The sequence below is a fragment of the Ursus maritimus genome, unplaced genomic scaffold, assembly GCF_017311325.1.
Source record: "Ursus maritimus isolate PB19 unplaced genomic scaffold, ASM1731132v1 scaffold_22, whole genome shotgun sequence".
Classification (NCBI taxonomy): domain Eukaryota; kingdom Metazoa; phylum Chordata; class Mammalia; order Carnivora; family Ursidae; genus Ursus; species Ursus maritimus.
The window spans coordinates 27,148,372-27,168,433 of record NW_024424675.1 but is presented as its reverse complement, the minus strand read 5'-3'; the positions used below and the strand labels follow the sequence as shown (position 1 = coordinate 27,168,433).

General features: G+C 49.8%; 1 protein-coding gene across 2 annotated transcripts in view; it reads left to right on the top strand.

Annotated features, from left to right (window-relative positions):
- The window catches only part of TTI1 (TELO2 interacting protein 1), a 44,631-nt gene extending 25,334 nt beyond the window's left edge, over nucleotides 1–19,297 (top strand). Inside the window, exons 4-8 of one of the 2 annotated variants that reach the window (XR_005836935.1) lie at nucleotides 1,056–1,204; nucleotides 3,999–4,139; nucleotides 6,057–6,340; nucleotides 6,629–6,716; nucleotides 18,563–18,617. Coding sequence is in view for 1 of the 2 variants with exons in the window: in XM_008698112.2 (XP_008696334.2) it covers nucleotides 1,056–1,204; nucleotides 3,999–4,139; nucleotides 6,136–6,340; nucleotides 6,629–6,716; nucleotides 18,563–18,746 (767 nt within the window). In the remaining variant the exon portion in view is untranslated. Of the gene's footprint in view, nucleotides 1–1,055; nucleotides 1,205–3,998; nucleotides 4,140–6,056; nucleotides 6,341–6,628; nucleotides 6,717–18,562 lie in introns of both variants that reach the window. The other variant, XM_008698112.2, reaches the window with a different exon arrangement.
- Nucleotides 19,298–20,062: the final 765 nt, after the last annotated feature.

The following is a 20,062-nucleotide window of genomic DNA, read 5'->3' as shown; positions in this document are numbered from 1 at the left end:
GGGGCTGTAAGTTGAGGAAAATTTTTCAGGGTAGGGATTTTGGCCTGGGTTTCATGCAATTCTCAGGTCTTTTCGTTATTTGAATATACGGACTGATACCTATCGTGCAACGCAGCACTCTAGGCAGTGAAAGAATGCTAATAGCTGGTGACATTCCTCTTATTTAACTCCCAACAAGCAAATGAGGTGTGCGTGCTTTATACCTTTTTTCCAGATGAAGTAATGTAGGATGAGAGGGTTGCTAATAGGTGTACAGGCAGGACTTGAACTGACCTCCTTGACCAAACCCCTTCCCTGTGTATTGCGCCAAGCTGCCCTGCTGGTATCTCTCACACAGACATCACTAAGGCCTGATCTTGGCCATCGAAAGATCTCACAGGCTGGTGGAGGAGACACACGAGCCTCTTAGTCTAAGAACGAACCAAGAAGAAAGAAAGGGTAAAGGTCAGAGCAGAGGCCAGCCAGAGAGCTGCCCAGCCTCAGGGCTCCAAATTAGAATGTCGCCCTCTTACATTTTTATTTGAAATATTTATTAATGGAAATTTTAAAAAAGACTGAAGGTACAGGAAAAAAATTAAAATCCTATATGATCTCATGACCCCATCTCTGTTAGTATCTCGTTGTCCTTCCTGCTATGCAAAAAATTTATAGTGCTCCCACTGCGCATGCAATTTTATATAGTGCTTTTCTCTTTTTAACACAATATTCTTTCATAAACGTTTTCCCTTGTTGTTAAAGCCCTCAGTAAACACAAATTTGGGGGCCCTCATGATGTGTCATTATAGGGAGGTACCGTGGCTTATATAATTATTTCCCCTTCAGTGGCCATGGAGGGGTTCTCCCCACCCCACCCCACCCCCGGTTTTTAGCCGTTATAGTTAATGCTCTGGTGACTACCTTGACTCATAGTTTGACCCAAATTTTATATGGTTTCCTTAGGATCAGTTCCTAGACATTTTCCCTTGTAAATGCTGTTCCTGCATCTGAGGCTGGGAGATCGTGTTGAAGTGGGGCGTCTGTCATAAAACCCTGTCCCCGGTTATGCTTTTTTCCAGAGGAGCAGTCAGAGCCTCCGAAGGCAGACGAGCATGACCCTGGGCCCGATGTGGCACCGCCACTGCCGGTGCAGATCCAGATAGCCACACACGTGATGGAGCGCTGCGTCCACTTGTTGTCAGATGCAAATCTGAAAATCCGCTTGAAGGTCAGTGTGCAGCCCTTTCCCTGCATTTGCACGGCAGCAGTGACTGCACGGGTGAGCAAGAGGCTGCCCTTATCTCCTGGCCCATGTGTGGTGGCCAAGAGAAGGCATCAGGAAGAATTTATCTGTGGGGTGACAGCCTCACGTCCTTCTGTGTCAGCTCAGATGCCAAAAGGGAGCTAAGTCCCTTTTGTAGAATTAAAAAACTACATAGTTTTGGGGCGCCTGGGTGGCACAGCGGTTAAGCGTCTGCCTTCGGCTCAGGGCGTGATCCCGGCGATCTGGGATCGAGCCCCACATCAGGCTCTTCTGCTATGAGCCTGCTTCTTCCTCTCCCACTCCCCCTGCTTGTGTTCCCTCTCTCGCTGGCTGTCTCTATCTCTGTCGAATAAATAAATAAAATCTTTAAAAAAAAAAAAACTACATAGTTTTGGACATCCGTTGACTCTCCAAGGGAAAGGAAGTCCTATGCTTTGGAAAGGATATCATTTTCTGGAGTGACTTAATGTGGGAGGCAGGTTTTAATCCTTGGAAGCAGTCATTCTTCCAAGCCTGACTCTGGCCCCATCCCTGGAAAAACACCCACAGTTCTTCATTATACTTCCTCGTTTGCTGGCAGTTCCCCAAGCAGCAGCCCCGTCAGCGAGGACTTAAACCGTGCAATAGTGAAACTGGACAGCGGGGCGGGTGGGCGTGGGGACAGGGCTTTCAGAATCACCTGGGAGAAGCTCTCACAGAAGGGCCTGGTCCTGCCCACCCCCAAGCAGGTGTGAGAAGGACAGCTGCCTCAGTGAGTTACTGTTAGCGAAGAGAGTACGCTGCCCTGCTACAAAACCCCGATCCAGGATCATCTCAGATCTCAGGGTCTGTGCTTTGTGGAATTTGTTTCGTTTTCCCGGAGACACTTCTTAGCATTCATCTCTTGTTCCACTCAGCAAGTACTCTTTGAGTGCCTGCTATATGTGAGGCTTGATTGTAGATGTCTGGGTGATACATTAGCCGAGTGTCTTCCCATTTATGGAGGCTCTGTGGCAGCTGTGTCCACACCGTAGTTACTGAGATCACCAGCGTTAGAGTCAGACCTGCATACCTGAGTTCACATCCTGGCTCTGTCTCTGTGACCTTGAGCACGTTACTTCACCTTTTTAAGACTCTGCTTCTCCTGTAAAATGGATGTGATGGTTCCTGCCTTGCTGGGTTGTTGATTATAAATACGAAACAGTTAGCATCAGTTATGGCACACACACATTCATTCGTTCATTCACCCAGTGTTTATTGTGGGATGCTACAGGTCAGGCAGACGGCGTATAGAAGGAAGTGAAGCAGGCATCCCTGCCTTCATGGAACTTCCTGTCTCTCACAGGGAAATGTACAAACACACACCTAGAAGGTGAAGAAATTTCTGAAGGTAATAAGCAGGCTCTGTGATAGAAAATAGTAATTCACCCATCCAGTGATCATGCGTTAAGAGCCTACTCGGTCCCAAACCCTGTTGAAGAAGACGGAGCTTATGCCCTGATTTCAGCCAGGTCTTTGGGGAAGGCCTCCCCCGACGTGGTGATATTTGAGCCAAGACTTAAAGGCTGAGAAGGAGCCAGCCATGCAAAGGGGCAAGGGCAAGGAGATGAACATTTGAGGCAGAAGAAGGAAATGTCTGTCTTGGAATCAATGGCGTCTGATGTAACTTCCCCAGTTAGTGACAGAACTCACGTGAAGCCAGTGATAGCAGCACCATTTCCACTGGGCTGCTCTGCTGTATGCTATATGCCGACGTTTCTCTTGCTGTCCTGCCTGCCCACCTGTTCCCCCTCACGGGCGGGCCCTCTTTGTTCTTTGTTACTGTTCCAGTCTCAGTGTGACCAGCACATAGTAGACATCCAGCAGGGTTCACTGCTCGATGTTAGACCTCACTGTCTGACTCAGCTGTGCACCCCCCCCCCCCCCCCGCTCTGTGAAGGCCAGCCCGTTTCTGGGAGGAAAGGCCACACTGCTCATCGTCGTGACTCCTGCCAGTGACACTGAGGCAGGCCGGTAGGCTCCTCTGATCAGGACATGTATTCTCAGAGAGGGTAAAAAATCCAGTTTACATCTAGACCACCCCAGACCTTTCTTCTGAGGTGGACCTGTATCTCAGCTGCCTACTTGGCCTCTAGAAGAAGGAGAACACGACCTCACCCAGCCTCTCAGCATCCTCCCCTCCCTAGCTCCTGTCTCCGCCTGCATCCATTCGGTGGCTAAGCCTGACTCCAGGCAGCCCCTTTGGATATCTCTTTTTATTGCCCCCAATATTGGGGGCCACCAGCATCTACACACATTCATATACACACCTCATATACTCATTCCGCACAGACCCACTTCCAGGACAGACCTCAGACCTTCCCTCCTCTGCCACCACCCTGTGGCCGCATCCCCGTCCTCTCCTGCCCGCTTCCTGAGGGGCCTGCTTGCCCGCATCTCTCTCCTGCCGCAGGCCCCTCCCCCACTCAGCAGCCAGAATGACCTTTTTCAGACATTAATGGTATCATGGCACTTTCCTGCTGAAACCATTCTGATGGCTCCCCACTGCACTTAGTACAAAATAAAAAATTCGTAACGTGACACTCTCACGGTCAGGCCCCTCTTACCCCTCCTGTGTCATGCTGCACGCAGCCCTGCTTTAGTTCCCTAAGGCCTGCAAGCCCTCCCTGCTCTGGGTCTTCCCTGCTGCCATTTCCACCTCTAGGAATGTCTGGGAACACTCTCCCACTCTTCCCGTGACGACCTCCTACTCTGCTGAAATCACACCCTCTGCTTTCAGGTCTTGGATGTGCTGGATCTGTGTGTGGTTGTTCTGCAGTCCCACAAGAACCAGCTCCTTCCCTTGGCTCATCGGGCCTGGCCCTCACTTGTGCACCGACTCACCAATGACGACCCCCTGGTGGTGCTCAGAGCCTTCAAGGTAGGCAGACGCCCCACCCGGCCAGCCGTGCGGGGGGCAGGGGGCAGTCAGCACAGAGCGCAGCTGTGTCTTTGGGGCTTCGTGCTCATTTCAGCTGATCCTTGAAGAAAGCATAGCAAAATAAGAAAGGCACAAAGAAGAAAGTAAAAGTCCGTCTCCTCTTGAGTTAGAAGCAGAAGGAAATAGCAGATGAAAAGGATCGCCAGTATTTATCGAGTACCCACTGTGTGCTTGGCACTTCCTCACGCGTGAGCTCATCTCCTCACAGCAGCTTTGCAAGGTAGCTACTATTCTCCCCATTTTTGACAGAGGAGGAAATAAGCTCAGAGAAGTTCAGGGATTTTCTCAAGATCACACAGCTAGTAAGTGATAGAACCCAAATCTGTGAGTTTGTGCCCATGTTCTTTGCACTCCACAGGAGTCAAGGTGAAGGGGCCTAGGTTCTAGCAGTGGTCATCCTCTGTCCAGCCAAGTGACTTTGGGCAGAGCCCACGACCACCCATTTTCAAGTTGGCCTTAGAAGCATGTTTTCCACCTTCCTCATAGTATTGTTGTCAAGGATAAAATGGGACTATTTGGTGAAATGCTTTGAAAAGTTAAAAGCCATAAATATCTATCTATCTATCTATCTATCTATCTATCTATCTATCTATCTATCAGGTATTATTCTCCCTGCCTTAGTTTGGCTTATATCAGCACATGTATTTTGGCGTATTTATTTATATTCTTCCTTATTCTGAAAAGCACTTAAGGCAACCTACAGAGATCTATTTCCCAGGGCAAGCGAACATAAATTAGGAGTAGGCGAGGAACACGAAGCAAAGAAGAAAGATGTGTAGGGACATAAAATGAAGCCAGGAATGCAACTGGTACACTTGGCAAAAGTATTTCGGTTTTCTGTAAGACTCTTCAGCATATTCTGGACCAAAATAGGAGCTTACGTTTAAAACATATAAAATTGTTAATTTTTTCTTCTAATGCAAAATATACAAAATCTCACATGCACACACACACACACACACACACACACACAAAGCGGAGGAGGGAGGCCGGGGGAAGGAGAGAAGGAGGAGGGTCTTGCTAAATCTTATTCAGATGTGCTGCCTTCCTTTATGGAAATTCATAGGTAATCTGAGATGACAGCAGTCATAGAAAAAGAAAAAAAAGAGAAAGATGTGTGCACTGTAACTGAGGCTGCTTTTCCACCCCCAGACACCCTGGTGACATCTGAGGCCTGGAAGGCCTCATGCAGGCCAGCTGAGGGCCCTGCAGTAAGGGCAAACACTCTCTGTGCTGGTTATGCCTTGCTTACCAATTTTTAAAGAAATTCCTATTATCCTGTATATCCAGCCTTGTGCAGCGGGGCAAAACATTTCAATATGTTCTGCTAGAGAAAGTTTAAAACGAGACATGCAAAGAAACCGCCTGTGGTGGAAGATGGGACGAGGGTTACGTACATAGGAGATGGTGCGATGGGACAAGAAGGGCCCTGGCAGGGCCCTGACCACCGGGTCTGTGCCCTGACTCAGTCGAGGGGCCACGGCCAGCCACTGCCCTCCCGGGGCCTGCACGCCGCAGCAGCTGGGCCTCCCTGTTTGTGTTTGTTCAGCTAGCTAGAGTTCAAAGCGAAGTCTTTTCTCAAGGGATGTTAGGAAGAGTCGAGAGATGATCTATGTGAACTGCTTTAAGCTCTCTCTCTCTTTTTTTTAACCAAAAAAGGAAGGAAAATCAAGGTATTAATCATATTATTCATCCAACCCAAGATTCCTTTGAATTATTCCCCGTGTAATCTGTATTTATGGATAGAAGCAGCCATGCCTTGGGAGCAGAGACCTCCGAATTCATAACTGTCAGAATCACAAACCATGGGCAAGGAATTAACAGCAGTAATTCTATTTTTTTTTTTTTTCCAAGAAGAAATTGAATTACCAGCCATTCCTTAGCTCTGTGCTGCCTTGGTGCTGTGCAGTCACCAGACCCGGGGCTGTCTCTGCAGGTCTTGCGTACCCTGGGAGGCAAGTGTGGCGACTTTCTGAGGAGCCGCTTCTGCAAAGACATCCTGCCCAAGCTGGCTGGCTCCTTAGTCACCCAGGCCCCCGTCAGCGCCCGGGCTGGACCGGTGTACTCGCACACGCTGGCCTGCAAGCTGCAGCTGGCCGTTCTGCAGGGCCTGGGCCCCCTCTGCGAGAGACTGGACCTCGGTAGGTACCGGCCACCCTCCCCTGGAGACACGCAGCCTGCGCGCGTTCTCGCCACCACCGTGGCGCCTGGCGCCTAGTCAGGCTGTCTCCTCTCCCTTCGTGCGTACATCCTTCAGTCTTACATTGGCCTCGTTTTCCCACCCATCTTGATGTGTTTTTCTGACCTGCGGGATGGAGTCAAGAGCCCAGGGCATCTCGCCTTGCTGTTCCAGGTTCACCAGACAGCAGTTGCTTCCTGCTTGCCCCAAATGAAGTCTGAGGGCCGATGCTTGTTTTGTTTGTCTGCAGGTGAGGGTGACCTGAATAAAGTGGCTGATGCCTGCTTGATTTACCTCAGCGCCAAACAGCCCGTGAAATTACAAGAGGCTGCCAGGAGGTACGTCTGCTTGATCACCCGCATCTCTTTACGTTTGCTCTAAATTATAGATGATTTGCTAATGGCGAGCAGAGTCAAGGCATCTCTGTTCTTTTCTCTCGCTCTTCTCGCCGGGTTAAGATGGTTTCTTTAACTGGGCCAACTCTAGAGATGGTATTTTTACTAGGTGCATTTCTCTTTGCAAGTAACCTTTTCCTCTGCTGCAGTGTCAGCAGCAATTCCAAAGGGGCAAAAGCAGAAAGGTGGCGTGCCGAAGGGGACGAATCCTCTCCTGGTAGGAGAGAGCTCTGCTTCTTGGCCCTACTCCAGTGACCGAGTGACCCTGGCACCTGTCCGCACCGCAACTCCTTCGTCTGCAAAGCATAAGCATTGGGTTACTGATCTGGCACACCTTGACTCCACAGAGCATCTTAATGAACGTCAGGTGTTCTAAACCCTCGCACATTGTACACAACATGGGGTGTGTACAAGCAGACACTTACATTCCTTTTTCTAGATAGAGTCCACAGCATTCATCTGATTATAATAGGCGTCTGTGAACCAAGAAACATAAAGAATCACTGGACTAATGGTCTAAAGGGCCTTTTTCAACTCTGAAATTAGGTGATTGTCATTTCCAAGAGTTTTGCTTATTCATGAATAGCTATGCCACCTCTAATGGAAAGCTATATCTGGTTCCTTGAGCCCCAAAGGATTTCTCTCAAAAGCTGAAACTCTGAACACAGCAGCATTCCCCACACCTGAGACCAAAAATGCACTCTGGCCCCCTGGCCCCAGCTGGGTAGAGAGCTGGGCCCAGGGGGCCAGAGTGGACCTGCTATCCCCCAGGTGTCTGCTACTGGAACAAAAGTTAGCTTCCCTGGCCTGGCACTGTCTACTACCCTGGGCGGTGCAGCCCCATGTCCCAGAGCAAATCAACAATCCCTCCTACTTCTTAGGCTTCTAGAAATGAGTCCCTGATCTTCCTTGGTGGGGTAGCAGTCCTCTCATTCCCTGAAGGCCTGCAAGGCCGCTCAGACTATGAAATGAGGAAGCTACTTGCTGCCTTATAAACCTTGCACTCTGGGAGTGATGGAAATATCCTTTTGAATTGATTTATTGTCCTTTGCAATTTTTTGCTCTTGATTTCCCCAGTTCCCTTTTTTCTTTCTGTCACTTTCCCGTCACTTCCCCTAGGCCCAGAATCAGTCATGGTTTCTCGAGCACAGGGGCGCATCCCAACCAGCTTCTTATCCTCAGACATTCTTGTTCCTTAAAGCACCAACTTAGGGTGAAAATAGTCCTCCCCGGGGCCGCGTTCCTACAGCTACTCTCGTGCTGATTTCAGGTACATCTCAAGAGGTAATGAATTCATCTTGAAGTGAATTCTCTGTGTGCCTGTTACAACCAAGAGTCACAGAGATCGGACTTTCCCAGTCTCTGTCCCATTCTACTTTCCTACACCCACCCCACGCTTGTCCTTCAAGTTTAGACCCATCAGACAGGCTAATATTCGCCATTCATTATCTTTTCATTTCTAATTTTCTTTTGTGCCGCTAAAAGCAATTAAGCCTGGAATTGGACCTTGCCGAGTCTCGAGTTGGTATTCAGGTGCCTCTGGAGGAGGAGAATGCAGCCAGGCCACTTGACTGCAGCGCCTTTGTTTGCTCTAGCGCGTTCCATTCAGGGTTGAGTCAGATGACCTCCCTCTTGCCAGGCTGGGAGGGGAGGAAGTGCAAGGTTGATTGGTTCACAAACACATCATCTGCAAACTTATTTTGAAGTCAAGGAAAAAAAGCAGTGTTGTCCTTGATCAGGAGCTGATTTAGCATCTTGATTCAGAAATTAATAAGCTCTGTAAATGGGAAAAGAAGCCTGAGACAATGGGAAACCTGGTCTCTTTGTGAGCCTCGTTACTGAAGGAAGGGGGGTAGTGAAACACTCCGTGCCCACGCCTACGGGTGATGTAGCTTCTGCTCCCTCAGCCCCAGGTCCCCTGGCTCAGGGAGCGGCCGCACCTTGCAGTGGTTGTTTGTCCTTCACTTTCCTCTCTCCTCACACACCACATCCATTCCAGAAGGAAGGCCTGTCTACCTGACTTGCAGAATCTCTCTTCAGACTATGCGCATCTCCTCGCCGGCCCCCTCCCCCTACTCCTGCCCCTGTTTATTCCCCACGCAGCAGGTGCTGACTCCCTCCACACACTCATGGGAGAAGGGAAGGCTGTTGTGTTTGTTGCCGGGGCCCAAGGGGGAGCCCTGTAGCTAAGTGTTCAGAAGAGCGGGTGAGAACCAGAGCTGTCCACCGGTGCCCTGGCTTCCCCAGAGCTAGTGAGTGGCCGACGCAGGGTGGATGGCCCTCTGTGTGACAGGGCTGGCCAGGGAGCAGTAAGGGCCAGTGGCTGCTCGGAAAGAAGGAGGGTAAGCAGCCGTGGGAGGGGCGGACGAGGCTTCCTTCTGCCGTACCCTTCTAGGTTCTTTGGCCGGTCTAATAATTGACGTAAGACAGATTAACAGGAGAAAAACACATTTTTTATTTCATACCTAAGGGCCTCTTATAAAAACATGAGACCCAAGGCCAAGGGGGGCAGTTGACGCTTCTTTGCCATGCTGAGCTAAGGAATGGCACGGGGGCCTGGGGCTTCACGGGGAGGAGGGGGGAGGAGGGTGAGTCACCGGACCTAAGAAAAGCAGATGTTTGGTAATTAGATGTTTGCCCTGCCATACACATAGCTTATTCAGATGAAAAGTGATCTCTGCTAATAGCCTCTTTCTGGGCCAGGCCCCCTATTCAAATTCTTCCAGGTAGTTGATGGAGAAGTAAGAATTGTTCTTGAATCTGCTAATTGCCTCGGGCTCAAGTCAGTCCACACGCCAAAGTGGCACTTTTGGGGGCAGCCTTCTCTGCTCCCCTTCACATGTCTGTGGGTCCGGCAGGTGGGGGATGGAACCTCAAGGGGCAGCCCTCCTGGCGTTGGCACTGAGACAAACTCAGCAGCTCCATGAAAGTTCCTCTTTGTGTGCGTTACCGTTGGCTTTTTCCTCCTCCTGTTTGCTTCTCCTGGCTCCAAAGAATGACCAAGCCTGTGTTTGCTTTTTTAATTTGTCATATTAAATAGAGCCTTTGTGGCAGGCTTTTACATCCAGGCTGTAAACTCTAGAAATGGAAATTGATCACGGGGTGGTTGATATAACCAAGGCTGTAAATGCTAAGAACAGAAATGCCATTCCAGTTTAATGCTTTTATCTAGCGAATGTGCCTTGTAAGGAGGGGCATAAATCTTGCAACTTGGGGGAGGGGTGGGGAGTAGGGGTAGGGTAGCACCTCGCCGTATGTTACCACTAGGTGTCACTGTTAACTGGCTATGCAAGAAAAATACCAGCTCCCCCAAAGTCCATCTAGTTAAAGAACTTCAATGGATAACAAACGAGAAAATCTGATTTGGGGTGTGGGAGAAGGGGTCAGCATACCACAAGTTGTAAACCAGGAAGGGTCCCTGAGGGTAAGCATTAGCTTACAAAGAACAGATCAGCCATGCCCCCACCTCAACCATGGCAGAGGCCCACTCAACTGATTGAAATTCCCGAGTAGCCCTGGATGCCTCTGAGATCTCTCCCAGCATGCAGTGGGCCTCCACAGTTCTGTGCCTTTCTGACCATGGAGCTCTTCCTTCTCACACATGAAAGGAATCTGAGATGAGAGCACATACCCCAAATTTCTGTGTTTTTCCTTAAAGCCAGTAAATGCTGTCAGCTTGATTCAGCTCAACTCCGTTGAAACCACGCTCCTTAGGCCTATCTCTGAGCAGCCTCGGAGGCTCCCTGTCTTTTGCAGGGAGGTCTTAAATCATCCAATAAGCCTTCCACCCTGGGGCTAAAGGGAACAAACAATGCAATACCTGTTTTGAAAAAGATGAAGTCCATGCTCCACAGGTCTCACAACGGAAGAACAATGCTTTTAGGCCCCTTGGTCTCCACCCCCAGGCCTGCCTCCACCTGCCAACCCCAGGCCCCACGTGGGGATGCAGGGTGCTGGCAGGTGGTGACTGGCCGGTGCCCCTTTTGGTTGTGCAAGTACTAATGGTGTGGTGGTGGCCGGGGAGGGGGGCTCCCTCCCAGCTTCTTCTGCCTGGCCATTGTATATGAGGGCCGAGGGCACCAGCCTTGGAGACGTTCAGACCTTACTGGCCCTGTGACTTTGAGCAAATGACTTCGTTTCCTTGTGGCTCATCTCCCTCCTCTGTAAACTAAGGGTGGTGGTAAATGAATTGCATTTCTTTAGGAGGGAGGCCACTCTGCGAGTCCCTTCATCCACCTGGCCAGCCGAGGAGCTGCGATGTGCCAGGCATTGTTCTAGGCACTGAAATGAGAGGAGAGCAAGAGAGAGGAGGCCTCTGCCCTCACAGGGCTTGTGCTCTGGAGGTGTATTTGTGTGTGTGTGCACCCCCCGTAAGGGACGTATGTAAACACACCAGATTCGAGATGCAGGATGTATGTGTCATGTGAACGTCTGTGCACTCGGGCATGGTGTGTCTTCTTGTAAGTCTGCCTCGTCTTCACTGAACTCCGAAGAGAGTTTTTCACCCCAGAATGATCTTTTCATGTTAATTGTGCCACCTCCCCCTACCACCCTCTGCGTGAGAAGTCAGGACCGGGTTTCAAGGTTCATTTACTGGCTGACTTCCCCACTTTCCTTCTAGCAGTAGGATCCCAGCCCATCAAAGAACCAGCTGGTGCCTTCAAACCCTGGACGAACACGGACTGCCACGGGCTCGTTCATTTCATCCCCGTCAGAGCCCGGCTCCTCTCTTTACCCACACACGGGCCTATTATATTTGAACAGATCGGGAGCCACAGAGGTGATCCGTTAGTTCAGCTGAGCTTGAAATTAGTAGCTCATCCCCTCAGATGTCGTGGGCAGTTTGTTTGAGCGTGGGCTGCAAAGCTGTTTCCCCCTTGGATCGCACCCAGCATGGAAATGAGGGCGCTCCTAATATTTTTCCTTTTGACATTTGATTAATAGTTGACAAATCCAGACCCAAGTAGTTAGCTTTCCTATTATCCATCTTTTGACAGGCATTGCTGCTTTTCTTTTCCAGGCTCATTGTTCTAAAAATACACTCAGGTCTGAAGCTGTTCCCTGTGCATATACAGGCATGATTTCCTGGTGTCGAAGATAAGAGACCTCTGCCATGCAGATTATAAACAAAGTGGGTTGCTGGGTTTCAGATCTGAAGGCAGGGACCTCCGTGCTGCTTAAGCCGAATGCTGCGCATCCTTCCCCTGCTTCCTTGGTGTTGTGCTGTGATTGATAATCTACCGGGGTCAGCCATGTTACCCCCCAGTGGAAAGTGTGGGGCGTGCCTGCGCGTCTGCACACCGCACTGGGTTGGGATCCAGAATGTGCTTGATGCTCCGGGGAGCAGGACCACCTGCACAAAGTGGGTTTCACATGTCAAAAGCTTTGGCAGCCCACAGGGTACCTGTCTCACCACTTCGCAGGGTCCGCAGTCTGTCCTGAGCACCTAAGAGGCCACTGTGAATGTCATGATCTTAGTACCGAGTAAAGCAGCCAGGAAAATGGCCTTGATTATCTTATTATATGTGTGTTTATTTAATTGACAAGCCAAGTACTGTGTTGAAAGTTGAAAGATTACAAAGATGAATACCAGGTTAGCGCGGGCCTCACGCTGCTGCTCGTTGGCGGCGTAACCCTGGGCCAATCAGTTTACTTCTCCAAGTCTGCGCTCCTCGTCTGCAAGACCAGAGTGAGCGTATCTGTTATCTTCCGCCTAATCAAATTATTGCCAGGATTCAGTAAATTCGTGCATGTTATTCTTCGGCATAAAATGTCCGCACAGAGGAAAAAGTCAGTAGTGGTTGTTAGCATTATTAACTTCCTCCTGATTCCAGAAAAGACCTAGGTCATCTTACCAATTAAGGGGATGCAACAATAACAGTAACAAAAAGAGGAAAAAACCAAGGTGAAGCCAGGGGTGAGGTTAACATAGAAAGTGCACACCTAGAGCTCTGTACTGTGCTGGTCATGAGCCTTCAGGGTGGCCCTCGTCTTCCTCACAGACAGAGCAAAGAGGGCAGTGCATCTGTGGGGCACCTTCTCGGCATCCCTTTGCAGAAAGAGGCACAGCTTTCCGTGGTTGTGAACCCTAAGAAAATTTCTCCGTGGGTCATCTCAGAAGAACACTGGGTACTGTTGTGACTAATGTCGCTAACGTCCTTGCAGTGAACACACAAGTATACCTCCTAGAGCTGCGTCTTCCCTGCATCCATCAGCAGAGGCTGCTGGCTTAGTGCCAAAGCGTGGCTTCCAGGAAAACAGACCGGGGGGGGAGGGGAACCAAATAGGTAGACAGCTACAAAGATGTCTTTATCTTCAACGGTATGCACCTTCGGGGTGAGAGGGTGGGTGTGGAGCAGGAAACGCTGCATGTGGCCTGAGTCAGCCCCCTGGGTGCTGGCACAGGTCCGCTTTGAAATCAGCACCTACCAGCGTCCTGGCTGCTGGGGGGCGGGGGGCAGGGGGGGATCTAGGCCTGTGGGGGGCCTGGAGGTAGGAGAGGCAGCCAGATGGAAGGGGCTGCTTTTAAATCCTGCCCCAGTGGGATTTAAGCCCTTCTAGGTTCTGGCTTATTTTTGAATCGTCTGTAACAGATTGGTCCTCTCAGTGCCGTATCTTTTTAAATATGCACAAAGCGATGGAGTCATTCCACTGCATTTATGATACTTTGTCTTGTGGTACTTTAGGGGTGCGATTAGCATCGTAAGCTTCTACTGGTGTTTATAGTTTTAAATCCTGTCCCCGTTGCATTTAAATATTTTTATTATCGGTCTCTGTGTGAGAATGCGAGATGGAGTTAGATCGATAGATGAATGGTTTTGAACAGGTAAATATAGTTAAGTCTAACGAGTACGTATAGCTGCAGAGGTAATTGGTAGTATTTATTTGGAGAGTAAATCGTTGCTCCAAGTCATAATCCTCCATTTCCAACATTTAGAAACAAAAAACGACCTCCTCGTAAGAGAAGATAGCTAAATTGAATAGCAAGAAAGGACAGCCTTGAAATACTGGTTAACCAATGAACCGAGACCCATTAGAGTAAATTACCAAGATAGAAACATCACCCCACTGCTCACTGGCTAGGACACGTCGACACCCCGAGCATCCATTTGTTTAAAAGGAAACACACAGCCTCATTTGTAGCATCGGCATGCACCGAGTCGCAGGAGAAGAGATGGCCAGAGAAGAAAAGAGTGTACAAGTTCTGCCAGAAAGGGAATAGCAGGGAAGCTGGAATAAGTTTGTGGGTGTGCCTGCTTTCCAACAAGTGAGTTTATTTTCTGATTGCATTTAGTCATGGCCATGTAGAGACAGCTTGTATTATGTTCCTAAGGAGACATCCCTGAATAACTTCTTTAGAAGCCCAAAATAAATAAATAAACAGATCACAAAGCCACAAGTTCTTTACCACTGGCACTTATGCAGACAGCTCATGAGAGCATTTTATAAATCCAGAAAGAGACAAGGAGCAGCAGATCCCTCAAGCAAGTAATTGACAGAGAAAGAATAGCCTGTCACCCAGGAGAGCTGGAAGCTCTGCATTTCACTTAGAGTTTATTTAGCTTCACCAGGCCTGGACTGGCTGGCGGTTTTCTAGAGCTGCGTTTGAGCAGATGCTGTCTAGACCGAGATGGTGAGGACTCACTCTATAATATTTGCATCTGTGGCAGTATGGGGGTGTTGCCACATTTTGGGGCACTAAGGGGCTGTGATCCAGCGCCCCTGCTTGACCCAGTGCCCCAACCACTGGGGACTGTTGACACTGAAAGGGGCCTTAGAACTGATGTTTACCGAGAAGCAGCTTGCCGTGTGCCCTCCTCAAGAGGCCTTCCCCAGCTCCACCCCACATGCGCAGCCCTCTCCACAGTGCACCGTGGGTTTCTCTGCCTAGTCCCTTCTCCCTACGTGAGGCGGAGCCCCAAGGCCGGAACCTCCGTCAATCCATCTCTGTGTCCCACACACCCAGCTCAGTGCCTGGGCTGGAACAGGTGAACCACAACGAGGTGGGACCCGAGCCCTGCTGACCGGATTCTCGTAGCACATTTCCTACCCGTCCCCCCCCAGCTTTGTCACTCGGAGCAGGCCGCTATTGATCATAGAGGAATGAGCTGCTTCTGGTGGTTCGGTGTCTGGAGTTTATTAGGTACTTGCTGATGGCCGTCAATTGTAGATAGGGCTGGAGTGCAGGGAAATGGCTGCCTGCATGAAGCGAAATTCAATAAAACCGCATTTTAAGTGAAAAATCAGTATAAACACCAGGCTTCTTTACCATGGAAACAGAGGTTGCTTAGAAACTGCCTAACGGCGAGTTCTAAATTTTTTAAAGTCAAGTTATCATTTAAGCTACACGGCCCTACAGGTTATTGAGAGATAATCACTCGCCTCAGGACACTCGGAGGCATGAGGCACAGCTGAGTGCCTCCCGAAACTCTGGGGACCAGATAATCTCTTGATAACTGTGCTCCCCGGAGCCACTGATTTGGGCCTGGGGGAAGGAGAAAGAAATTTTTGTTCAGGACTTAAATGGTGTACATATATTTTTTTTAAGTGTTTCTCTTTGGGTTTGAACAAACCTGGAGCTGGCCATTTGGCACGTTCAACGGCCGTCTCTGCCATGTCTCACAATGTATGAGGAACATTTTCCAGGCAGTTACCCCAGTCACTTCAAAGCGGAGGTCCTCTCTTTGTCTTCTGGCTTTTGATTATGCAAAAGGACTTCTAAGGTCTTCAGCTTTGGGCTCTTCACTTTCTGGGGACCCCTCTCCCCAGCTCAGAATGGGTAAGAACTGGCTGCAGGGCAAAGCGGTACCAGAGTTTGGAACAAAGCTGGGCCCCTGAGCTCTTAGACCAAACCGGGGCGTCCGTTCAGCTTCCAGGGGCTTAAAGTGGACAAGGGTTCAGGGTCAGAATGTGTCCGCGTTCAGAGTTCAGCAGGTTGCGTGCCTTTCGCCGAGCAAGAGCACGGCTCCACCTGCCAGCACTTGGTTGCCCAGCATGCCATTTGCTCCCAGCCTCGGGCACACAGAGGGCGAAGAACATTGCATTTGTTTCTTCCTGAAAATAACAGGCGGAAGGAGAGTGCCACTGGCTGAGACCTGGGACCCCCACCAAGTCAGTATGAAGGAAATTGCGAGTGAAACAAAAGACAAATGTTTTGCCCTTTTCAGAGTGTCTGAGAAGTTTCCGTGGTGTGGCGGTGCTGCAGAGGTTGGTAGTGATAATTATTCCTCAGACACACATACTCTCTGGAAGAAGCAATGTTTTCATTATACACTTCAAAGTGTTTTCCTGCACCTCGTCTCCTTAGAGCCTCGCCACAAACTTGTGAGAAGGGCGGGGCGGGTGTGAGCCTCTTCCTTTGGAGAAAGAGGAAACAGGTTCCCGTGGCAAGGTAATTTGCTCCAAGCCCCAGAGGCAGGATGCCTGCCATTCTGGGGAGTCTGCCCCTTTAAGAGCTAAGAAAGGAGACCCAAAATAATTCTTGCAAGAGTTTGGCTCTCACTTAATAAAAGAAGGTGAACTTTGTACACACGTTCTTCCTTTGCCTCCCTGTGAGCATTGTATTTAGAGTTCTCACAGGGCGAGGAGAGTGGCTTCTTTCCCTTTCCTTTCCTGCCAACGAGTTCGACATCTGCATTTAGCATGTTAAAAAGGATTCACAGTGAACATCGCAACGTGTTCGTGCCGTGTTAAGTCAGAGCAGAGCCGTGACTGAGGTGGGCCATGGCCTCACGTCGCTGGGTGTTGCCCACATCAAAATATTCCTCAGTGTGCCAGGCTGTAGCCTGAGAAACCGTTGCAGCTCTGGAAGGGGAAAAAAAAATCAAATGAAACCATTTGCATTCTAACCGTCTTTGGCACCAGGGAAAACTGTCAACTGTGTCACATGTAAATAGAAATCAGCTTCCCATTTTTGGTGTGTTTTTTCATAATTTCCCTTGCCACTCTAATTATCAAAGATATTTTTGTTTTTAAACAAAAATTGTCTCCCACGCAGGCCCCATCTCCTTTCTGCGGTGAAGTGGAAACGATGAATTAGAATATTCTAATCACTTCTCCTGCACCCCCCGCTGAGATTATAAGCACGAGATTATCCTAAGTAAAGAAAACTTAAATTGTGTAGGCACAAACCAGTCCAGAAAAATTTTCAAAGGGCCCCCTCCCACCTGCCTCCCGTGCCTCCTTAGCAGATGTCTATTAAACCCCGGGAAGAAAGCAAAACCGGCTTCCCCCCAGAGTAAAACCCAAATCCCCCAAGGGCACGGGGTTTTCAGATTAACAGAATTAAGGACAGAATTTAGCTCCATTCAGCAAGCATTTAAATTCCTGTTTGCTGTCCAACAATATGGGAGAGGCTCCTAGGTCATCAGGAATTAAATGTGATTCATCAGATATATGCTGTCCACCCTATTACTTGGTAGATAGGGATCACATGGGCTAGATGCTGTGTAGGGCTGGATCTGTTTTGTCATTTAAGCCTCAGCAAAACCCCAAATGAAGTATATCCCCCATTTTTAGCATGAGACTGAGACCAAGCCCACTTGAATAATCTCCCACAGCCACAGGGCAGGGGTGTCCGTGATAACGTGAATCCTCTTGGTATCCTTCCCTCGACCTTCCTTGGTGATGAACACTTGACCTCTCCTTTAGATCCCTTTGTAGGATGTAATTTTCCAGAGAGGTGTGTCATCTTAAGCCATTATCATGCAGTGTCATAAATCACTTCTTAAATGTAAGAACCTGTTGGGTCAGGTATTCGTTGAGAGCTTACCCTATGCCATCCGGGTGCGGCAGTGAAGCAAAAAGGTGTGGTCACAGCCCTCAGGAGCTGTATTGTGAGAAGGGGAGATGGTCAATAGACAGTAAGTGCTGGGAGGGCTATCCTGAAAGAGAAAAATAGGGGGCAGCCGCCTAAGCAAAATGGTCCAGGAAGACCAACCTCTCGGAGCAGGTGACATGTGCCAACAGGGAGCTGCCTATCCGGGGGAGGGTCTCATCCTTCCTGGGATTGAAAAGCCGGACTCTGAATCACTGAGTCATCCAGGGGTATGAAGTTTATACTTGGACTGCTCAGTGCAGTGGCCTTGGGTACATGGTTGGTCATTCAGAAATGGGATATGAACAGATAAGAGAGAGGCAAGGGTGGCAACCCCAAGGTTCAGGCCAAGTTAAAGAACCTCACCCTTAGGGGGCGTATGGTGTTGGGTGGCCCAGGCCCTTCAGCTCTGTCCCTGTCATGTGTAGGACGCCAGTGCTCTGGCTCAGCCGGTTTCTGCTGCAGGAGAGTAGCTGGGTCTGATCCCTGTGTGAGCATGTCCAGACCACCAGGAACCCATGGCTCTTGGTGGCCGGAAGGGGCCGAGCTACAGAGGTCAGCAGCAAGCTGGCGGGCCAGGGATGAGGACCTGGAGACTCCGGAGTGTGGGCTTACCCTGTGAGCCTGGAATGACGGGTAGGCCCTGTCAGTTTTCTTTGAAAACTCCTGCTTGACACCCCAGAACTTAACTGGGTTTCTTCGCCAAGAGCTTGTTTGATGTCAGTATTGTTCTGCTCAGACTAATTTTCTTCTCAATGTCAATGGATATGAAACTCTTCATATGCTGTGGGTCCATCCTCATGGCCCTGTCTTACGAACTACAGTGGCTTTGCTCTGCTGTTCAAAGGGATTTGATGTTATTATCAGGTTCTCCCCCAAATAACCCAGTAAGCAGCGTCTCCGGGAGAACACCAGCCGCTCTCCCTTCTCTCTCTTGAGAGCCCAGCCCACCCTCCCTTCCGTCTCTCTGCAGGGTTTTCCTCCACCTGATGAAGGTGGACCCGGACTCCACCTGGTTTCTCCTGAACGAACTTTACTGCCCCAAGCAGCTCACACCTCCCCACCCCAGCCTCCACCCCGTGCATCTGCGAGGGATCACCGGGCAGGGGAACCCCTACGTGGCCAATGTGCTCCGCCTGCTCCAGGAGCTGCAGTGACCCCCCCACACGCACCTGGATGCTGCACGCAGTATCCCTGTCCCCGCAGGCGGGACTGACCCCACCGTGGCCCCAGGTGGTGGCAGAGAAGACGGCGAAGGTGGATTAGACAGCCAATCGATTTATAAATTGATCGATCACACAACTGCTTAGAAATTGGATTGAAGGAAAGTAGCTGACTGGCTGACTGTTATTTATATTTCATACCTGGTGTTTTCAAATGACATTGTCTCGCAGCTCTAAGGGCTTAACTCCTTCGCTTACCATCTCCTCGGCCCCAGCTGCCCCACAGGCCGTCCTCACCACACATGCACCCCCACACCGAAGAGCCTAGGGGCGTATGGACAGGGGCCTCTACTATGCACCGAGTGTGTCCCCTGAGCACCTGAGGACCACGTGGAAGTACCACGCACCCAGGAGTCTTCAGAACGCAGCCCTGCGTCACAGACACGCACACCTCCTCTCCTGGAACAGTGAGCTGGAGCAAACTCATTGTACCTAACCTGTTATTTGGAAGAAATGAAATAAAGGCACTTCTTGGATGAAAACTATGTTCAAGAGCTCACTTTAAAGTTTGTTATTTAAGTTGGGTGCTTTTTTTTTTTTTAATTTATTTGTCAGAGAGACAGCAGAAAGAGGGGGAGCGGCAGGCAGAGGGAGAAGCAGGCTCCCTGCTGAGCAAGGAGCTGAATGCAGGACTCGATCCCAGCACCCTGGGATCGTGACCTGAGCTGAAGGCGGTGGCTTAAGCGACGGAGCCACCCAGGTGTCCCTAAATTGGGTGCTTTTTAAGAAACGAGTTTATGTTCTTGAATGGGTAATACAGAGCCATGGCGTAAAATCCAAGCAGTACAAAACAGAAACAGTGAAGTCAGTCTCCCCACCTTGTTCCCCAGACATCTGGTTTCCCTCCCCAAAGACAATACTCATGACAGTTTTTTGCATACCTGTTAAGTAGGAGATTGATTATTTTTTACTTTTTATTATGGGCAAGAGTATACAGCAAGCCCCGTGTACCTGTAACTCAGCGCACCAGTTACCGGCGCATGGCAAGCTTCGCTTCATTGCTACCGACCCTCACGCATTTGCCTCCCCCCCAGCTCACCCAGGCTCCGGAATATTTTGAAGCACATCCCAGATGTCCTATCCAAACCTTTTTTTAAAACACAACCACGGGGTGCCTGGGTGGCTTAAGTCAGCCTTCGGCTCGTGTCATGATCTCAGGGTCCTGGGATCCCGCCCCAAGTCGGGCTTCACACCCTGTGGGGCGTCTGCTTGAGATTCTCTCTCTCCCTCTGCTCCCCCTGCTCATGTGC